General features: G+C 57.8%; 1 protein-coding gene and 1 long non-coding RNA gene across 2 annotated transcripts in view; one reads left to right on the top strand and one right to left on the bottom strand.

Annotated features, from left to right (window-relative positions):
- TMPRSS6 (transmembrane serine protease 6) overlaps positions 1 to 13,500 on the top strand; it is a 38,828-nt gene extending 25,328 nt beyond the window's left edge. The window contains 9 exon segments of the mRNA XM_032266592.1: positions 5,347 to 5,492; positions 5,873 to 5,971; positions 6,950 to 7,063; positions 8,329 to 8,445; positions 8,717 to 8,823; positions 8,825 to 8,886; positions 10,016 to 10,287; positions 11,997 to 12,133; positions 12,694 to 13,500. Coding sequence (XP_032122483.1) covers positions 5,347 to 5,492; positions 5,873 to 5,971; positions 6,950 to 7,063; positions 8,329 to 8,445; positions 8,717 to 8,823; positions 8,825 to 8,886; positions 10,016 to 10,287; positions 11,997 to 12,133; positions 12,694 to 12,852 — 1,213 coding nt within the window. The 3' untranslated portion in view covers positions 12,853 to 13,500.
- LOC116542009 lies at positions 3,205 to 4,672 on the bottom strand. The gene is made up of 2 exons (XR_004265039.1): positions 4,118 to 4,672; positions 3,205 to 3,463 (listed from the first exon to the last, which is right to left on the bottom strand). It is a non-coding gene; the product is annotated as an uncharacterized LOC116542009 (long non-coding RNA).
- Positions 13,501 to 13,914: the final 414 nt, after the last annotated feature.

Raw genomic sequence — 13,914 nt, 5'->3', positions numbered from 1 at the left:
ATGGATCGGGCCAGCGACTCCGCGTTCATCACCAGCTCTCACGCCGCTCTGGGCAGGCACAAGCCGAGGGGTTTATGGTGCTTGACTCCTCCAGCCTCAATAACCCAGCAAGGAGGAAGGTGCCTGTACCGCCTTCATAGAGCCGTGAGACACCCAAGACACAGAGAGACGAAGTAATCAGCACACAGTCACCCAGCTCGCTGAGGCAGAGTTAAGGCCAGGCAGGCCGATCCAGAGTGCACGTGGGGGCGGACACGTGTCGTGTTTGTGCGTCCATGCATGTCTGTGCACGTGTGCGATTCTTCCCTCTGAGACTTTAGCGGCCCATGCCAGCTGGTGACTCCTTCAGCCCAGGCATCCCCAGGCAACCCCCTGGCATCTGGGTGGGGGAGTCGACCGTTTCTGTGTCTGTCCCACTAGTTCCAGAACAGCCTGGGAAGTCCCAGCCCTTTCTTCTCAGACGTTCATTCAGGGTCCAGGGTCCCCAGGGCAGACCCTCGTCCCCTCGCTGCTGACTCCCGCTGTGTGTGAATGTGGAGGGGAAGCAGGGGTGGTGCCTGTGAGCCATCCACACTGGGCCATCATGCTCTCGAGTTATGATCACGGGTGATAGTGATGAGTCCCACGTAGATCATGGGACATTCTTAGAATGAGCGTTTTTTGGAAATCTGCTTGTGTGGGTGGCAGAGACTTGAGAGGTCTAGGGAAGAGCAGATTTTCAGACAAGGACTTACAGGAAGCGGGAGGCACAGCCCTTTGGCCCAGGATGGCCACTGATGAAGAGGGTGGGTCAGGGGAGAGGGTGCCACCGTAGTGATAAGGAAAGGCTGGCCTGGACCCTCCACGGGCTGAGTGCCCTGGGGCTCCCCACCTGACTCCTCTGAGCCCGTGGTGCCTCCTCCACCCCCGTGACTTGCCTGCTTTCTTTTTTTTTTTAATTTTAATTTTAATTTTTTTTAAAGATGGGGTTTCACCATATTGGTCAGGCTGGTCTCGAACTCCTGACCTCAGGTGATCCGCCCACCTCAGCCTCCCAAAGTGCTAGGATTACAGGCGTGAGCCACTGTGCCTGGCCAGAACTGCCTGCTTTCTACCTAGCTTCTCCCAGTGCCCACGTGAGCACAGCTGAGGCCTCATGCCCTTGAGTGGCCTGAGGGTGGTGGAGGGACTGGCCCGGGAGTTCTGGCCACAGCTGCTCAGTTTCGCAGAAGCCGCTCTCATTGGGCGCCTCCGCAGCACAGGCTTCCCCCTTTCTGGGAACCTGCCTCCTGCCAGCTTCCTCTCCTGTGTCACCGCTTCTCTTATGATCCCCCACCATGTCCACTCACTCCCAGCCAGTGGGGACAGGCAGAACCGTGGGTTCCCTAGGCCAGCTGGAGCCAACCCCCCAACCTGGCCTGGCCTGGCCTGGCTAGGGGGTGGCCCTGGTGTTCTCTGGAGCCCTGGTGGCCAGCACTGTTGGCAGCCACAGACACTCAGTGGGAACTTCAGAGCACCTGACCTTGGCTGGGCTGGCCATGCAGAAGGAGGTGGCGGCTGCTGCCCTCCATGAGCTCACAGCCTGACGTCAGCAAGGGATTCGAAGAAGTCATTTCCTATGCATGCCTTAACCTATGCCGCAAGGGAGATATGATCACCCCGTGTTACAAATGTGAAAAGTAAAGCTTGCTGAGGGTGACCCAAGGTCACACAGCTTGTTCCTGGGGCAAAGCCAGGCTGCGGGTTCAGCTCTGCAGCCCAGGTCCAGAGGGCTGCTGCTGTCTTTCTCTCCAGCGCTTGCCTTCTCTGACCCTCCTTCCCCTTTCACCTGTCTGTGGTAAGGGCACGGTGGCTGCTTCATCCACCCATGCGCCCTGCCTTCCTCCCTTCCTTCCTTCTTCCTTCTTGTGTTCTCCTCCATCCCCCACCCTCCCCTCCATCCACCCGTCCATGCATTTATCCCTCCAGGAAGTACTTCCTGGCAGGGTCCCTGCCAGCCTCCTGGATGAGGCCAAAGGAAATAGTTCCCATCTCCAGAGAGGTGAGGAAGCAAGGCAGGCCACACGGTGCGACAATGTGCCTTCAGACGCTCGGTACTTTGTAGCCGAGGTGGACTGGCGGGCAGCGCAGCTGTCAACCTTTTGGTGCTTCTTGCAGAGGGCTGCAGGGGAGCACTTGGTGGACGGGGGACACCGGAGAGCCAGAGAATGGAACCCTCCCCCAGGAAGCTCCATAGAAGAAACCGAGAACTCAGATGGGCCAAGGGGCCAGGCCAGGGCAGAAGTCTATGACAGGGGTAGGGCCGCCCTGTCCCCTTCCCCTCCCCCCTCCTCCTCCTCCTCCTCTTTCTCTTCCTTCTTCTCCTTTTCCTCTTTTTCTCCTCTTCTTCTTCTTGAGGAGCAAGAATCTGGATTATTACGTGAAATTTGCTGGCAATTCAATGAAGCAATTTCTACACACCGCGTAAACGGATTACCTTTGCACTGCGTGACTCAGCTCGGGCCACTAGATTTCAGCTCCCGCCTTGAGGTCCTCTCTGGCTTGCCCCCGGAGTTCCACCCCCTCCACCGCTGCTCCAGGCCTCCAGAGTGAGAACCAAATGCCGCCCAGGCAGACAGGTGCCCGGGCTGTGCGGTGAAGCCTCGGGGAAAGGCGGCTGCCAGCTGCAGGCTGCTTCTAGGACTCTCCCTGGAGGTTAAGAGAGAGAACTTTCTGTGGCAGGGACAGGTGCCTTTGCCTTGCAGCCCCTGCCCAAGGCTTGGTGACACTGCAGCTCTCCACACAGTTGCTTTAGGGTGAAGTGTCCCACTCCCCGCCAGCCCCAGCTTGGGCTCCCTGCTCTGTCTCTCCACAATCTCCCTGTGACTGTGGGAGGGACACCCCAAGGTCCGTGGGATGCACTTGACTCCTCATTCGCGGGATCAGTACTTCCCAACGCCTGGCTCCCCTGTGTACATCCTGAGGCCCTTTTGTGAGAAAACAATCCGTGATAACTTTATAAACAAACAGGCATCAAAACCTGTGTTGCCTTCGTTTTACCAGGTCCAGGGCTGGACTTGCTCAGGGGCGCCCCCTGGCGGTGCCTCGTCCCCCACCGGCCCCGCTGAGCTGGGGGAACCATGGTGGGGTCCCAACCTGTTCTGTCTCAGGAGTTACTCTCAGCAGAATGATTGAGCACCCTAGGGAGTTTTTGTTTCTATAGATCTATACTTACAACATTAGAAATTAAACAGAATTTTAAAATGTTTATTCCTTTAATGTAATTAGAAGCCAGTGACACATTTGAATATAAATATCATTCTATGAAAACTGGTTACATCCTCCAGCACTAAAAACATTTAGTGACAAGAGTACTGTCGTGTTACATTTCTGTTCCTTTAACAACCGGCTTCACAGACCACATGCTGGACCTTCCCGTCTCCCTCCAAGTTTAATCAGTCCCGACGTCACACATCACGTAGTCTCTGGACAGCTGTTCTGTCACCTTATGAGAGAATGAGGGCAAACAAGGCAATGACATCTGAGTGTTACTATTAAAATGAATTTTGAGCTGGGCACAGTGGCTGACACCTATCATCCCAGCACTTTGGGAGGCTGAGGTGGGCAGATTATCTGAGGTCAAGAGTTGGAGACCAACCTGACCAACATGGAGAAACCCTGTCTCTACTAAAAATTAGCTGGGCATGGTGGCATATGCCTGAAGTCCCAGCTACTCAGCAGGCTGAGGCAGGAGAATCTCTAGAACCTGGGAGGCGGAGGTTGCAGTGAGCCGAGATAGCGTCATTGCACTCCAGTCTGGTTAACAAAGAGTGAAACTTCATCTAAAAAAAAAAAAAATTTGACTTTTGGAGCCTCGGGGGTCCCCTGACTGTGCTTTGAGAACTGCTGGTTGGTGTAAGCGTAAGATCAAGGTCACTGTAGCTGGATAGACCTTTGGGGGTGCCAGAGTCCAGGGCAGGTCTGTGGAGGACATGGAGGAGGCAGGACGCTCAGACCTCAGAGCTCATTTTGCAATGGTAATTGGGGTCCCTTCCCCCACACCCCTGCCTTACACATTGAGATGTTTTAAAAGCCTCAAAGCTCTTCTTCAGCTGTTCAGTGGCTAATGAATTAACTTATTGAACGATGAAGTGCTTACCACATTCTAGAAGTTCTGGGGAAGTGCCTGGCCCCTGGGAATCATGGCCAGCTCCATGGGGTGTTGGATCTGCTGTGGGATGTCGGCCTTCGGGGGCATCCCGCTGCTCACTGGATCTCCTTTCGCTTTCTCTGCCGGGGCATTTTCAGCTTCTGGAGACTTTCAACCCGTGCCCGCCCTGCGTGTGATTCCCCCATCTGCAAAGGTTCTCTGATTTGCTCTGTGGGAGCACTTCCTTCCCTGTGGGGGGCATTTCTAGGAGCGGATGGAGCTGTCCCCATCTGTTCTGCAAGGGTGTCCCCCTTGGGATGGAGGGAGGGACCCACTGTTCTGGGGGTGTGGTTGCACCCACTCTGTGAAGCCCTGCCCACTTGCTCTGTGAGGCAGAGTGTGCTGGATTCTCTGCAGGAGGAGCCCCTGGGCCCATGACCTGGAGATGGGGAGATGGGAGGGGCTCCTACCTGTTCTCTGGGAGGAGAGAAAGACTCAGACTCTCTGGAACTTCCCCCACCTGCTCTGTTTGAATAGGGGAATGTTCTTGGTGGCATTGTGGCAGAGATGCAGGGGTGGTGCTGGCCGGCAGGGATGTAAGGGTGCTCCCGCAGCTGGGGGTGGCCCCACCACGTGTGGCCATGCTCGGAGAACATGCTGCTTATCAGGACTAAGCTACCAGTCATGGGAAAAGGACTGATCCTTCCCTCAAGCCCACAGTGTCACCAGGAGGCAGGAGGGTCGGTGTTGCAAGGGGAACACCGCTGCCCCTCACCCAACACCAAGCACAAGGCAGATGGCCTTCTCCATCTGCAGACAGTGGGCCAGTCAAGGGCTTTTGCCTCTACTGACCCATTGAAGCCTTTTGTCAGATTCAAGGTCAACAGAAATAATACCTTTCCTTGTTTTATAAGGGAGGAAAGTAAGGCTCAAAAAAAGACCTTGACTTGCTAGAACCTCACAGTTCACAGGTGATGACGACTGGAATTGAGTTTTATCTGGCGGGCAGTGGGGAGCCATTGAAGGTGTTTGAGCAGGGGAGCGACATAGCCAGACTGCTTTCTAGAACATGACTCTGGGGGTGAGCAGTTACCCAAGGGGAACAGAAAGCAGGGCAGAGGTGGCGCAGTGGGGGCGCAGCTCCCCCTGCCTCCCTGGCTGCCCTGTCCTTGCTCTGGCTGTGCACCGGACCCAGGAGACCCGCCAGTGTGGCCCTGAGTCATCTCTGGTCCCCGCAGGCTGTGTGGCCTGCGCATCCTGCAGCCCTATGCCGAGAGGATCCCTGTGGTGGCCACGGCCGGCATCACCATCAACTTCACCTCCCAGGTCTCCCTCACCGGGCCCGGTGTGCAGGTGCACTACGGCTTATACAACCAGTCAGACCGTGAGTACGGGCAGCCCGGGGAATCCCTGGAACCACCAAGGGGGTTGTGGGCAGCTGTTTATGAGGCTGAACAAAAGGAGTGTGTGTGTGTGTGTGTGCGCGTGCACTTGCACAAATTTATGCAGCTTTGTGTGCCCACATGTGCAAGGCAGCCAAATGGGTTTGCAGAAACACACTCACACATATCCACGTATGTGTTGTGTGCATGTGTCTGGATGTGTATGTCTGCTTGGACTGTGTACAGAGGTGCCCGAACACGTATCTGTGGGTGCCTGTCCATGCGTGTGTGATCGCACAGGAGCGTGCATGTCTGTGTGACTTCAAGGCTATGCATGGCCTAACGGCCCCTCCCTGCCCCCATGGTCCCTGTGGTTTTGCAGCCTGCCCTGGAGAGTTCCTCTGCTCTGTGAATGGACTCTGTGTCCCTGCCTGCGATGGGGTCAAGGACTGCCCCAACGGCCTGGATGAGAGAAACTGTGGTGAGCAGCCCACGCGCCCATCCCTCCTCTCTCCTCACCTCTGCTCTGAGCTGAGTGGAGACCCCACCCCTGAATGCAACTTCCATTATCAGCACCCAGGAAACGGGGTGCTCTCACTGTGTGGGGGTGGTGAGATGAGGCAGAGCAGGAATGCGGCCTCCCCGAGACCACCCCATGGGGCAGTGGCAGGGACAAGTGGGGAGCCAGGTCTCCTGACTTCCAGCTCAGGGCCATCACTCCCAGCCCCTGTCCCAGCCAGGCTTCCAAGAACAGAATGGGTGAGGGAGCTATCCCTCCTCCTCTGCCCTGTCAAAGTTCTAAGCATGTGGGAAGAAGGAAGTACGAAGTTAATGCAAGGGTTGGGGATAATCCTGCCACAGTGCTGGGGAAGGCACCTCATGTTTGGAAGCCAAACATCTGGCTTCAAGTTCTGGCTCAGCCTAGTGACCTCGGATGAGTCACTTTGTCTGTTTCCACCAATGAAATGGGGTATCTCCCAGGGTTGCTGTGAAACTTTGGGTGTAAAGCAGCAGAGAGAGGCCGGGCGCGGTGGCTCACGCCTGTAATCCCAGCACTTTGGGAGGCCGAGTCATGTGTCTCATCTGAGGTCAGGAGTTCAAGACTAGCCTGGCCAACATGGTGAAACCTGTCTACTAAAAATAAAAAAATTAGCCGGACGTGGTAGCACACACCTGTAGTCCCGGCTACTCAGGAGGCTGAGGCAGGAGAAAGGTTTGAGCCTGGGAACTGGAGGTTGCAGTGAGCCAAGACTGCGCCACTGCACGCCAGCCTGGGCGACAAGAGCAAGGCTGTTTCAAAAAGAAAAAAATAAATAAGCAAACAAAGATAAAAACAAAGTAGCAGAGAAAGAGATTTGTGATTGGTAATGTGCGATACAGCGCACCTTCCACAGGCATCGCTGAGCCCCGCTGGCCCCTCTGGCTTCCTCCCACCTGTCCTCCCTCTATGTCTCCACAGTTTGCAGAGCCACATTCCAGTGCCAAGAGGACAGCACATGCATCTCACTGCCCAAGGTCTGTGACGGGCAGCCTGACTGTCTCAACAGCAGCGATGAGGAGCAGTGCCAGGAAGGTACGGCAGGCCTGGCTGGGTGTGTGGAGGGACACCAAAGACAGTCTAGGCCTGCTGTGTGCTTCAGCAAAGAGCTCTGGCTTCCCATCATCCCAACACCTACCAACCCCTCTGTACCTACACATGTATGTCCATCCATCCATCCATCCATCCATCTTCTGGTCTCAAATCACCTGTCTGTCCATTGATTCATACAGCTACCCATTTATCCATGCATCTACTGGCCTGTGCAAGCATCAATCTCCCTATCATCAAACTGTCAATCCATCCACTTATTGATTTGCCTATCTGCCTGTGTGGCTACTGTTCCATCCATCCGCCCATCCATCTGCCCACCCACCCATCCATCCATCCTCCCATCCACCCGTCCATCATCCATCGATCCACCCGTCCATCCATCCATCCATCCACCCATCCACCCACCCATCCATCCACCCACTGATATCCCTAGCCCCCTGTTTGTCTACTAGTCCTTATGTCCACTCATTTGTCCAACCTTCTACCTGTTTGTCAGTTTCCCTAATGGACCACCACTCCACCCATTGGCTTGTCTGCCCAATCTTCTCTCTGGGTCTATTTATCCATCCATCCATCTACCCATCCAACTGGCCAACCAACCAACACTTCCAGAATACCCAGCAATAGGCCAGGTGCAGTGAGGAAGCAGGAATAAAACACCACAGATGCAGCCCCTGCCTTCCAAGGTTTATCTGTTAGTAGGAGGGATATGCTGGGTGACTTTCCTGCAATGTGGGAAGACTGGGGGGCAGGGAGGAGGTCCGACATGAAGAGCTTCCTAGAGAAAGTAGGTGTTTGGTCCTTGATGAGAGCTAAAACTTAAATAAGCAGGCAGAGGGGAGAAAGGCAAAGACCAGGTGGTGGAGCGTAAAGTTCTTTACAGTGAAGAGCAGGGAGGAAAAGGTGGGCAACCGGGCAGAGCCTGGGGGACTGCCAGGCTAGGTGGGGACGTGGTCTGAAAGTGGAGGCACAGTTCTGCCTTGAAGTTCCACACCGGAGGCGGGGGCATGACCTTGCGGTCAGGAGCTCCAGTCTGAGAGGGAGACACTGCCTTGCACTCAGCAGACAAGTCTGAGTGAGACTGGGGGGGATGGACATGGCCTGCTTTTAGGACCCCCTAAAGGAGACTCAGAAAAAGGCTCTCCAGTCCTCTCCTGGCTCCATCGCTCCTGCACCCCACTTTGGAAGGCTCCCTTGGGGCTCAGAGACCCACCTTCTGTGCCCTGTCCTCATCCCCTCTGTCCCAGGGGTGCCCTGTGGGACATTCACCTTCCAGTGTGAAGACCGGAGCTGCGTGAAGAAGCCCAACCCACAGTGTGACGGACAGCCCGACTGCAGGGACGGCTCAGACGAGCAGCACTGTGGTGAGCCCTACCCGGCTGCCCGGGGCCCTGGAGCTCGGGAGGGAGGGGGCTGCCCAGAGCAGGTAGCCGGAGGGAAATCTCACTGTTGTCCCCTGGTCTCTCTATCCCATCCTCTGCCCCCTCACCTGGGTCCTGATGGTCTCTCCCCCTCCCCGGTTCTCCTGTTCTCGGTCTCTCCATCTCTTTCCTTTGCCCTTCTCTGTCTGCTTCTCACTGGCCTCTCCCCTTCCCCTCCTCCTCTGTCCACCCCACCACCTGCCCGCATCCCCAGACTGTGGCCTCCAGGGCCCCTCCAGCCGCATTGTTGGTGGGGCTGTGTCCTCCGAGGGTGAGTGGCCGTGGCAGGCCAGCCTCCAGGTTCGGGGTCGACACATCTGTGGGGGGGGCCCTCATCGCTGACCGCTGGGTGATAACAGCTGCCCACTGCTTCCAGGAGGACAGGTGAGGGGGAGGGGACCCAGGCTGTAAGATACAAGGGCAGGGAAGGCGGGGCGGGAGGCGCACCGTGTCTGAGCTGTTTGCAGAGAGAGGGAAGGGTGGTGGAGCCCCCAGACAGGCTACTGCGACATGGGTTCTAGTCCTGGCGCCACCAGGACCCACTGGGGCCCTGGACACGTTCCACCTCTCTGCCATCTACTTTTGGTATCTTGCTTTAAGTTGGGTCAGTGATTCATTCATCCATTCACCTCATTCACTCACTCAGCAATACTGGTTGTGCTCCTACTATGTGCCAGGGGCTGTGCTAGACTCTGGGGATGCAGTAAAGGACAAACTGCCCGATCTGGTCATAAGCTATGACACTCTCCCAGGTGTGACACGGGGTGGCGGGTGGGGCTGCGGAGCCCCCAAGGGATGTCTCATCAGGCCCCATGGCCATCTTTCCCATGTGCTTGGAGGGCTGAAGCCTCCCCCAATCCACCCCCAGACAGACCCCGCCCCCAGGCCCTGCACAGGGAGCCGGCCCCCTTTTGTATCCTCTCTGGGGTGCAGGGTGCTCTGACCACTGACCACCCAGCTCTCTTTAGCCCCATCCCAGGCTCCCCCCCCACCCCGCCGGCCTCTGGTGGAGAGACCCGAAGGCTGCCCACCTGCCACCCAGGCAGCTGGCTGGCTCAGGCCAATTCCTCCATGCTCGATTCACACCCCCTCCCCGCCAGGACCCACCAGCCTCAGGGAATTCAGAGCAGCCTGGGTCTGTAAAGCGCACAGGAATATGTGTCCCGGGCCAGGCACTGTGCTACATTTTTTACATACACGGTCTTATTAGATTCTCTCAAGAACATTCGAGTAGAAAATGCCATTCCCATTTCTCAGATGAGGCGGCAGAGGCTTTGAGAGGCATGCACGTGTCTAGGGAGGGATGGGGCTGAGCCGACTAGGACCAAGGCTGAAGGCTGTTCCATCAGCTAGGCGGCCTCCAGGGAGGGAAGGGAGGGCGGGTATGGAGGTCACTGTCCCAGGTGGGGAGCTGGCTATTCTGAGGGTCTCTGGCTGGGAAGAGGCAGCCCCGGAGCAAGGACCCCACCCCCTCCCACCTCACCTCCTCCCACCCCACCCCACCTTGCCCCAGCATGGCCTCCCCAGCGCTGTGGACCGTGTTCCTGGGCAAAGTGTGGCAGAACTCGCGCTGGCCTGGCGAGGTGTCCTTCAAGGTGAGCCGCCTTCTCCTGCACCCGTACCACGAAGAAGACAGCCACGACTACGACGTGGCGCTGCTGCAGCTCGACCACCCGGTGGTGCGCTCGGCCGCCGTGCGCCCCGTCTGCCTGCCCGCGCGCTCCCACTTCTTCGAGCCGGGCCTGCACTGCTGGATCACCGGCTGGGGCGCCCTGTGCGAGGGTGGTGAGCAGAAGCGGGGACTGGTGACAGGAGACCGTGCGGATGCGCCGCGCAAAACGGGGCCAGGGGAAGGGCGGGGCTGGATGCCCTGGGGCTCCACCCACGGGCCCTCTAGTCCTGGGATCCAAATTGGGCTGAATTTTTACAGTAGAAAACCACCATTTAATGTGGCCCATAGGCCCCCTGCCCCTACCCTCCCAGCTCTTCCCTTCCTTCTGGAAGGGCGTTTCCTGTGGGGCAAAGGGGCAGGTCTGGGACCACTGGCCACGTGCAAGCTCCACCCGCTCCTCCTGGGGCTGCAAGGGCGGAGGCTCTGAATTATTAGCACTTTCCACACAAGGCTGGATTTTAAGAGAACGTGACTTCATAGGATCCACCCAACAGCCCTGGGGCAGATGCTGTGGGCCCATTTTATGGATGGAGAAACCAAGGCTCAGAGACATGTTGCTGTAAGTCACACAGCCAGAGAGGTCTGGAGCAGAGATGGGAACCCAGGACTTGGGGGCCTCCAGAGCTCCCGCTCTTCCTGCTTCTGCTCTCAGAAATGGGGTCTCTCCCCTTTCTACCTTCACTGACCAGAGCTGGCCATCCCTGGAGGCCACCGCACAGTTCTGTGGACACAGGCCCAGCTGGCAAACCTACAGCCATGCCCTGCAGCCTCAGTGCTGGTGGCTTCTGTACAATGACTTACAATCTGGAGGCAGGCAGGGCCGCAGAGATATTTTAAGGGGGAAACTGAGGCTCAGAGAAACAGTGACTTGCCCAGGGGGATGGCAGAATCATGGCAAAGCAAAGGTTGGTTCATTCACTATTCGCCTACTCATTCAGTCACTCAGTGACATGTTTCTGAGCACCAACTATGTGCCAGGCATGGTGCTAGGGGAAGGGCACGTAAGGATGAAGAGGACATTCTCGGGGGGGAGAGAGACAGCGGTAAGGGCCAACGTGGACGGGGAGGTGCAGGAACTGTGAAGACACAGAGGAGGCTCCTGCCCAGGTCGGGTCAGGGGAAGCTTCAGGGGAGAGTTGTTGAAGCTGAGGCGTGGAGGATGAGGTGGCAGCGTCCAAACGGGAGACATTCAGGTGAAGACACAGGTGTCGGGACAGGAAGACCTGAGAACATCCACAGCCTGCCAGAGGGGTGGAGGTGGCGGCAGGTGTGCCCGGGCAGCCAGAAGGGCAGTGTCAGGATCTCGGACCAGGAGCTCTCCCTCCCACCTGCACCTTAGAACCTTGTGCGGAGTCTCAAGGAACACCCTGTGTATCAAGGCTCCCCGGGGACTGTGGTGTGCAGTCCTCGTGGAGAATCGCTGGGGTGGACTGCAGAGTTGGGGTGCTGCAGAGTTCTAAGGAAGCCATGGGGGGTCAGGTATGGGCTTCAGCAACACCCCCAGGTTCTGTAATAGGGCATTGGGGAGCCAGCCAGAGCCCAGAGGTGCCTGAGCAGGCAGAGGTGGGGGATAAGAAGCTAGAGGAAGACGCTCATCCACGTGGGCCTTGGTGGGGGGCTCTGTCACCATGATCCCCACAGAGAAAGAGCTAGAATAAAGTGACAGGGAGGCAGAGGGGCAGGAGCAACCCTAGCAGGGGAAAGGGTGGGCAGAGCAGGGGAGAGGCGGGCTCCTGAGATGCAAAGGGAATAGCCTTAGGGAGAACAGGGAACAAGGGCTCCAGGCAGATGAGATCTCACCTCTGCCCTTGACCATGGACAGGCCCCACCAGCAACGCTCTGCAGAAAGCAGATGTGCAGCTGATCCCACAGGACCTGTGCAGCGAGGCCTATCGCTACCAGGTGACGCCACGCATGCTGTGTGCTGGTTACCGCAAGGGCAAGAAGGATGCCTGCCAGGTGAGTCCCCCGGGCGTGGGAGGGAGAGGATGCTGCTCACTTCACCAGGGCCTGGCCCTTTGCTCACATCGGCCTGCTGAAGCCTCCCATCCTCTCAGCAAGGTGGCGAAGGCTGCCCCCACTTTACAGAAGAGGAGACTGAGGCTTGGGGGAGGGTCCGAGGAGCTTGCCCAAGGTTGCAGAGCCACAGACCGGAAGAGATGTGACAGGCAGGTCAGGCTCAGACGCGGTTCCGCTCCTTGCCCATCGCAAGGCACTAGGCCCACAGTGAGGTGGACACAAGGAAGAAGAAAGAGGTGTCAGCCACAGAGGGGAGGCAAAGGCAGAGGGGGGCGTGGGGACACAGCGCAGGTCCAGGAGGGCCCAGACTGGCTGGAGACTGCGCAGGGCTGGCTTGGGCTCTGTTTAGCAGGTGAGGGGAAAGCAGAGCTTTAAGACTGAAAGCGCCTCTCTGGCACCACCCAGCCAGTTCCCATAAGTAGGAACTCAATCCCCATGGCCCCTCACCTAGAAAGGGGGTGCCCTTACCCTGCTTCCGTCCTCTCCTTTCTCCCTTGCAGGGCGACTCGGGCGGTCCGCTGGTGTGCAAGGCACCCAGTGGGCGCTGGTTCCTGGCGGGGCTGGTCAGCTGGGGCCTGGGCTGTGGCCGGCCTAACTACTTCGGCGTCTACACCCGCATCACAGGGGTGATCGGCTGGATCCAGCAAGTGATGACCTGAGGAACTGCCCCCTGCAGAGTGGGGCCCACCTCTTGGACTCACAGAGCCCAGGACAACTGCCAAGCAGCAGGACACGTATTCTGGGGGCAGGCAGGCGGGCTCTGTAGTCCCAGGAGGTGGCATCTTGTCTTGCCCCTGATGTCTGCTCCAGGCGGAGGAGTGCCAGCAGCTGGAGGTCAAGACGTCCCCTGAGGACCCAGGCCCACACCCAGCCGTCTGCCTCCTGATTCTCTCTCCTCTGTCCCCTTCCTCCACCGCTGCCTATTGCGGGGAGGTAGCTCAGCAGCAAGAATGCTGGTTCCAGGTCCCTGGGAGTGTCCGAGATGTACCCCACCCTGTACAGAGGTTACTTGGGCTGCCTTAGCTCCAGAGAGCAGATTCCAGCTTTGGAAGCCCCAGCCGAACCTGGGGTCTGGGGATGGAAGGTGCCTCCATAGGAGGGAACCTCAGAGCCCTGGAGATTGCCAGGTGGGCCAGCGCCACTGTAAGCCAAAGGGTGGGGAAGCCCTGATGCCAGGGTCCTTGCCCACCCCTGCCTGCCACCTGGGCCCTCACAGCCCAGACCCTCACCGGGAGGTGAGCTCAGCTGCCCTTGGGAATAAAGCTGCGGATCCCGGCCCTACTGCTGGAGTTTGAATGGGGACCTGGGCACCAGCCTCACGCCTTTGATTGAAGCAGCCCCTGCTTCCTGCTCAGCCTGTCTGTCTGACAAGTGTCCAGAAGGCCAAGGTGGGCTCAGTAGCAGCAGGCATGGCCACTGAGGGTGGGGCCTCCAGGGCAGCTGTCCAGGTCCCAGGAGAAACGCCTGGAAGGCAACCATTTGGGGACCCTCGGGTCAGGGTGAGGGATGTGAGAAGCAATGGTCTTTTGGGAACTTAGGGGGAAACTGAGGCTCAGAGAGGCAGTTAACATCCTCATGATGGCACTGGGGTCAGGAGTAGAGGAGGCATGGACTCCTGTCTCCCAGTCCCCATCTACTATGGCCCCCTTCAGCTCAACACTCACTCCCTTTGGATTCTTTGAGTCACCGAGTAGAACCTCGGGCTCCAACCATGCGCCAGC

Source organism: Sapajus apella, unplaced genomic scaffold (assembly GCF_009761245.1).
Source record: "Sapajus apella isolate SASKATOON/1434 unplaced genomic scaffold, GSC_monkey_1.0 scaffold160, whole genome shotgun sequence".
NCBI lineage: Eukaryota > Metazoa > Chordata > Mammalia > Primates > Cebidae > Sapajus > Sapajus apella.
The sequence above is the reverse complement of the archived record's forward strand: the minus strand, read 5'-3'. Positions and strand labels throughout refer to the sequence as shown.